Here is a 7,506-nt window from a genome sequence, read left to right as displayed (position 1 = left end):
GGTAGAGAGAGAGGGGGTATAGAGAGAGTGGGGGGTAGAGAGAGAGGGGGTAGAGAGAGAGGGGGTAGAGAAAGGGGGTAGAGAGAGAGAGGGGGTAGAGAGAGAGGGATAGAGAGAGAGAGGGGGGTAGAGAGAGAGGGGGTAGAGAGAGAGAGAGGGGGTAGAGAGAGAGGGGGTAGACAGAGGGGGTAGAGAGAGAGGGGGTAGAGTGAGAGGGGGTAGAGAGAGGGGGTAGAGAGAGAGGGGGTAGAGAGATATGGAAAGGTTAAGGACGAGCAGAGCGTGATTCTTCATCTTGATGTTCGTGTCTACGAAGAAAGTAGCACAGTTTTATTTTGTTTCACAATGGGAAAATACGTAAAATATTTCATTTAAAAGGTGGGGGGGGGGGGGGGGAGCACATAAAGCGAAGCAATGGGGGGGGAACAAAAAAAACTAAATTATGACCGAAGCAAAGTGCCGACTAAACCGAGCATCTTCTTGATTCCTCTGATCTTAAAAAAAGAGAGAGGAGAGAGGGAGGGGGGAAGCCAGAGAGAGATGGAGAGCGAGCGAGAGAGAGACGGAGGAAGGTATGGTGAGAGATTAGAATCGTTGAGTTAAAATCTTGGCGCGCCGGCTGCGTTCACAGCAGGGACAACACAGAACACAAACCGATTCGCTTGTGACAAGTATTTTCAAATGGTTGTTGATGATGATTATTATTATTTATTCCCAGTAACGATTTTGCGATGTTGTGTTGAATGTTCGTGGTGTAAAAGAGTCCATCGATTCATCACGCTGTCCGGTTGGGACGTGTCTATAAATATCACGCACTGTTTCAATACTAAAGTGATTATGATGGTGGTGGTGACTGATTTATGATGGTGATGATGATGGTGGTTAAGTCACCGATGATGCTGAAGGTCCTGCTGCCAATGAGAGTGATGATGATGATGATTATGATGATGACGCTGATCCTGCTACTGATGATGATGATGTTTGTTTGATAATCCCGTCACCGCCGCTGCACTTGAGAACACGGCGTCACATCACAACTCCGTCTACATAAGTCTATGGGTCTCTGTGTGAGTCTGTGGGTCTCTGTGTGAGTCTGTAGGTCTCTGTGTGAGTCTGTGGGTCTCTGTGTGAGTCTGTAGGTCTCTGTGTGAGTCTATGGGTCTCTCTATGAGTCTATGGGTCTCTGTGTGAGTCTGTGGGTCTCTGTGTGAGTCTGTAGGTCTCTGTGTCAGTCTACGGGTCTCTGTGTGAGTCTGTGGGTATCTGTGTGAGTCTATGGGTCTCTGTGTGAGTCTATGGGTCTCTCTATGAGTCTATGGGTCTTTGTGTTAGTCTATGGGTCTCTGTATGATTTGATGGGTCTCTGCGTGAGTCTATGGGTCTCTGTGTGAGTCTGTGGGTCTCTGTGTGAGTCTATGGGTCTCTGTGTGAGTCGATGGGTCTCTGTGTGAGTCTGTGGGTCTCTGTGTGAGTCTGTAGGTCTCTGTGTGAGTCTACGGGTCTCTGTGTGAGTCTGTGGGTATCTGTGTGAGTCTATGGGTCTCTGTGTGAGTCTATGGGTCTCTGTATGAGTCTATGGGTCTTTGTGTTAGTCTATGGGTCTCTGTATGATTTGATGGGTCTCTGCGTGAGTCTATGGGTCTCTGTGTGAGTCTGTGGGTCTCTGTGTGAGTATGTGGGTCTCTGTGTGAGTCTATGGGTCTCTGTGTGAGTCGATGGGTCTGTGTGTGAGTCTATGGGTCTCTGTGTGAGTCTATGGGTCTCTGTGTGAGTCTATGGGTCTCTGTGTGAGTCGATGGGTCTGTGTGTGAGTCTATGGGTCTCTGTGTGAGTCTATGGGTCTCTATGTGAGTCTATGGGTCTCTATGTGAGTCTATGGGTCTCTGTGTGATTATATGGGTCTCTATGTGAGTCTATGGGTCTCTGTGTAAGTCTATGGGTCTCTGTGTGAGTCTATGGGTCTCTATGTGAGTCTATGGATCTCCATGCGAGTCTCCGGGTGACCGGGCTGAGAGAAAACCGCTTCAACCACAGGCAGCGACTGGAACCCGGCTTCGAACCCAGGTCTTCATCGGTGCCGGCTTCCTCGTCTCTGGCATCTTGAGCCTCCTCGACCTACGTGCTGTCGCACACGGAGTCGAACGAACCCGTCACTGCAGATAACCATTGACCCCACCACCACCACTATACCACCACCACCCTCCCTCCCTTCCGCCTAGTCTCCCCGTAAATTAGTTATTGCCCCGTGCAGTTGTGTTTGAGTGATTGGTGTCACGGTGGAAGCGATTTTAAATTAGTTTTACGAGCTGGCGTTATTTCATTATTTAGTGTGTGTGTTTTGTGTGTCGTGTGTGCGTATACATGTGTCTGTTTGTGTTTTGTCGGAAGCGGTGGTGTAGCGGTTAGCGCCACGCTGCGCTGCGAACCCGGCGACCCGAGTTCGATTCCCGCTCACGGCCAACACCAGGTGACGATTATCTGAACCGGTTCTGGGCCTCCCCTAGGTCGACTCGGCCTCAAATGAGTACCTGGCGCGGTGTGTAAATATCGCCACTGGGGAGACAAAGGCGGCCGGGCGTGGGTACTGGCCACCCACCCCCTCGTGTGCCGTTCCGGCCTTCATAGGTGCTCGCTAACAGCACTTGCCCCTACAGTCTGTTACAGGCTATACGGGGGATCTTTGTCTTTGTGTGTGTTGTGTGTGTGTGTCAGTGATAACATTGTGCACTGTGTACACGGCCACATGTTTACTGCGCCAAGATAGATACCAATGCATGTCGATAACGATAATCATTACAATACTGATGTACATTTTCAGGCCATTGTCAATCCACTATTAGGGGAAGGTAACCCCCCCCCCCCACAATACCGTGTCGATTGCTAAAGAGTTGGCTGACCATACTTCACCGCGCTGGTCATGGCGAGTAGGGGGGAGTCTGGGGCAGATTTGCATGCGACTGACCAGGGGCGGAGCCAGGATTTTGACTTTGGGGGGGGTTGACTTCAATGTTCTGAGATATCCCGGTGTATGTTCTCCAATGGGCGCCACAAATGTTTCAAACACATTTTATTGGATCTGAACGCGGAGTTTATTAATAGGTCGGAGCCGCTGATGTGGCTAATAAGTTCGATAAGTTCAAGCAGCCTGCAGGGCAACGCAAGGTGGCAGCCAGCATTTTGCAGCAGCCGGATATCCGGTTATCCCGATTACCGACTTTCCCAAAATTTCAGGGGGGGTTTAGCCCCCACCCCCAGCCCCCCCCCCCTGTGGCTCCGCCCCTGTGACTAACGTTAGCCGTGCCTGCGAATCGAACTCGGGGGTCTTTGGGGTGTGATAGCAAACCCCGGTGCAGACGAAACGGATTCTGTGGGTATTTTATTTTATATGAAAAAAAATGAAATTCGCTTCCAAAAATATGTTAGATATTACATACTCTTTGGTTCTTTCGGTAAAGTCACGTTAGGTAGAAAAAAAGAAAAGAAAACAAAAAATAAGAAATCACGACGTTTCGATCGCAACACAAAGCGGTCGTCCTCAGGCGGAAAAAAATCATCCAGCAGTGGAACTGCTGAACCAGCGAGAGAGCTGTTACAACAAGAGGTTATTTATGTTATTTTTTGTTTAATTTTATTTTTCTACCCACGTGACTTTAGCCAAAGAACCAAAGAGTATGGATTCCTGCAGTCACGAAAGCTTCAAATCAAGATATTACATAATACATTCACTAATCAGTCTAAAAAATGTTCACGTCATTAAATCATTGACGACACCCCCCCCCCTCCCCCACCCACGCAATGTCAATCACAGAGGATGCTTGACCATACTTCACCAGAGCTGGTCAGTGGCAGGTCGGTGGATGTCCCAAGGCCGCCCAGGAACCAAGGCCTTCGACTATCATCGCTAGCAGTGTCCGGGTGTAGAACTCAGGTCTCAGTGCGCTAACCGCTGCACCACCGCCCCTCCAATGTATCCTTTGCGAGGAAGTCTCGACTCTGACGGTGGCCCTGAATGGCAGTGTTGGAAAGTCTACATTCCTATGACGGGCAGGTGGAGGGGCGGGATGGGCGGGGGGGGGGGGTCCTACAGGGTGCTTCAAAAAAATGTGAACACTTGCGAGAATTTACAACAACACCACGAGACATATGCTGGAGAAGATTGACCACGATGGCGAAGAAGTGGTGAGATTATTTGACTTTTTGAAGCTACTAACGTTACATTTGTTATTGTGTCGCAGTGTATTATGGGGCCGTCCATAGCTGACGTCACGCACCTAGGGGGGGGGGGGTGTCAGACATTTGTGACAATGTGTGACGAGGGGGGGGTGTTGAGAAATGTGACTTCACATCAAAATGCGCAACTCTCAATAATATAGAATTGCTATAACAACACTAATTGCTATAACAACACTCCTACAACATCAGAATGCAGCGCCACATTAAATACGCACTACAATGACAATATTTGATAGCGATTTGAAGCATGTTTTATTTTCAAAATGGAAATATGGTTTTGGGGGGGGGGGGGGTCAGAACTTTGTGACGTCATATTTGAGGGGGGGGGTCTGACTTTTTGTGACGCCATGTGACGAGGGGGGGGGGGGGGGCGTGACGTCATTTATGGACGGCCCCTATTATCATCATCCGTTCTTTTCCCATTAAAAACGATAGTGCCATACGTGTGCTAACATTGTTTTGAAGCACTGTGCATAGTGGTGCATCCTCATCAGGTTGGTATGTATTTTAACCACCCAAAAAGAGATGATGATAATGATGGCGATGATAATTTTACCTCGTCCTGTTAGTGTCATGAATTCGTATGATGATGATGATGATTGCAGATAAATAATAATGATTCTGCTGATGACGATGATGATTTTCCTGCCGCTGATGATGATTGTGGATTAATAATGATTCCGCGGATGACGATGATGATGATTCTGCTGATGATGATTATAGATTAATAATGATGATTCTGCTGATGACGATGATGATTCTCCTGCCGCTGATGATGATTGTGGATTAATAATGATGATTCTGCTGATGATGATGATTTTCGATTAATAATGATGATTCCGTTGATGAAGATCATGATTCTCCTGCCGCTGATGATGATTATAGATTAATAATGATTCTGCTGATGGCGATGATGATTATTCTGCTGCGGATTATGATTATGGATTAATAATAATGATTCTGCTGATGACGATGATGATTTTGCTGCTGCTGCTGCTGATGATGATAATGGATTAATAATGATTCTGCTGCTGATGATGATTATAGATTCATAATGATGATTCTGCTGATGACGATGATGACACTGCTGCTGCCGCTGATGATGATTATTAGAACAAAAAAATACGTGGAACCACGCACGTGCACAGAATCCCACTGAGAGAGACACGGACAGTGACGGACACCACAGATTAGAATTGTGTAGTTGGTCTCCGAAAGACAGGGAGTGGGGGGGGCTGGCTGGATTTGCGGGGGGGGGGCTGGAGGGGGATGAGCAGGGGGTTACAATAGCAGAGGGTGCAGCGGTGCTGGTGGTGGGGGATATGCACATACCCATGTAACACACGTAGCGGAGACGACACTAGACTTGATCATCATCACCTGCAGCAGCAGCAGCGTGCGTGCGTGCGAGCTGCAACTCCGAGAGAAACCAAAAAAAAGACCCGTCGCTGCTTCGAGGATTAATAACGCCCCTTGCAGGACGGTGGAGCGGGAATAAATCACAATGGTTGAGCGATATCACATCTCATTCACAGGCTGCCTGTCTCCCCGCCCGCCTGCCTCCGCCAGTAAGGCGCTATTCGACGGCTCTATTAAAGACTAAAAACGAGGGGCAAATGGGGCAGCCCTGCAATTGCTTGTTGGAGGCGCTGCTGTCGGCGGGAGAAAGGGGATCAGATGCGAGCGTGTGTGTTTGTGTGTCTGTCCGTGTGTGTGTGTCTGTGTGTGTATCTGTGTGTGCGCGTGTGTGCGTGCGTGTGTGCGTGTGTGCGCGTGTGTGTGCGCGTGTGTCTGTGTGTGCGTGTGCGCGTGTCTGTGTAGGTTGAACTTCTTTCGCACCGGACGTAGCCAACCGCGATGAACGGAGATGCGATCTGCCCGATCACATGCGCAGGGTGGCATCGCCACCCTACCTCCACTCCCTCCCTCCACTCCCTCCTACCAATCCCTCCACCTCCATCCACTCCCTCCATCCACTCCTTCCACTCCCTCCACTCCCTCCCACCACTCCATCCCTCCACCCCCTGCACTGCAGGAGCTCCACACCGCTGTGAAAGGGTTCCACAGCTGGTAATGCCCCAGGGATTGACGGCCTGCCGGTTGAATTTTATGCGGCCTTCTGGGATGAGCTTGGCCCTCAACTACTACAACTGTTGATTGAGAGCCTGCAGAAGGGTGAACTCGCACACAGCTGCAGGAGAGCGGTGGTTTCCCTGCAACCTAAGAAGGGGGACCTGCGGCTCGTCGAGAATTGGCGACCCGTGTCCCTCTTGTGCGCCGACTACAAAATCTTCTCCAAGGTGCTGGAAAACGGTCTCAAGACAGTGCTGGGTCAGCTGATCCTGCCGGAATAGTCGTATTGCATCCCCGGGCGGTGCATATACGACAACATCGATATGGTCAGTGACATAATCTCCCTTGCAGAGGCGCACAGCGTGGACTTGTGCCTCTTCTTCTTGGAGCAGGAAAAGGCCTTTGACAGGGTGAGCCACTAGTACCTGGACAAACTCCTAACGTCGCTCGGCTTCGGCCAGGCCTTCCTCTCGCATGTCAGGCTCTTGTACACGGGTACATCCAGCCCCTTGAAGATAAACCAGCGGCTCTGCGCCCCTTTCCGTGTGACGAGGGGGGTCAGACAGGGATGCCCCCTCTAGGGGCTTCTGTAGACCCTGGCCATTGAGCAACTGCTGCGCCACCTGAGACGAAATCTGTCTGGCCCCAAGGTCCCAGGACCTGAGAACGCGGTCGTCAAGCTCTCGGCATACGCAGACGACGATGTGATGCGTCGTGTTCAATGACGCGCACGACGTCTCTGCGCTCTGCCGGGCGGTTGCAGTGTACGAGAGAGAGGGCCTCCTCTATGTTTGGGGTCGCGAGGCGGCGTTCACTCTGTGCTCCTCCCAGGAGGAGTCAGTTGGCAAGACGATGGAGTCAAGTACCTGGGGGTTTACCTGGGAAAACCAAACGTCGCTCTGAACAACTGGACCGAGCTGGCCGACACAATCGAGGCTAAATTGCTGACATGGGCGCACACCTCGCTCCGCAGATGTCCTTCAGGGGCCGAGTGCTTGTTGCTAACAAGCTGGCAGCATCCGTGCTGTGGCACAAGACCAAGGCCCTCCATCCTCCTGCTTGGCTACTCACCAAAGTCAACCGCTCACTCGCGCACTTCGTCTGGCACGGGAAGCACAGGCTCAGGCCGGGCGTTCTCTGCCTGCCGGTGGGCGAAGGCAGCCAGGGTCTGGTGGACATCGCCGCCAGCATCATGAGCTT

General features: G+C 50.8%; 1 protein-coding gene across 1 annotated transcript in view; it reads left to right on the top strand.

Annotated features, from left to right (window-relative positions):
• LOC144736551 (uncharacterized) overlaps positions 1-6,587 on the top strand; it is a 145,910-nt gene extending 139,323 nt beyond the window's left edge. The window contains exon 57 of the mRNA XM_078619100.1: positions 6,462-6,587. Coding sequence (XP_078475226.1) covers positions 6,462-6,587 — 126 coding nt within the window. The remainder of the gene's footprint in view (positions 1-6,461) is intronic.
• Positions 6,588-7,506: the final 919 nt, after the last annotated feature.

Source organism: Lampetra planeri, chromosome 61 (genome assembly GCF_965212315.1).
Source record: "Lampetra planeri chromosome 61, kcLamPlan1.2.h2, whole genome shotgun sequence".
In the NCBI taxonomy this organism is placed as follows: Eukaryota; Metazoa; Chordata; class Hyperoartia; order Petromyzontiformes; family Petromyzontidae; genus Lampetra; species Lampetra planeri.
The sequence above is the reverse complement of the archived record's forward strand: the minus strand, read 5'-3'. Positions and strand labels throughout refer to the sequence as shown.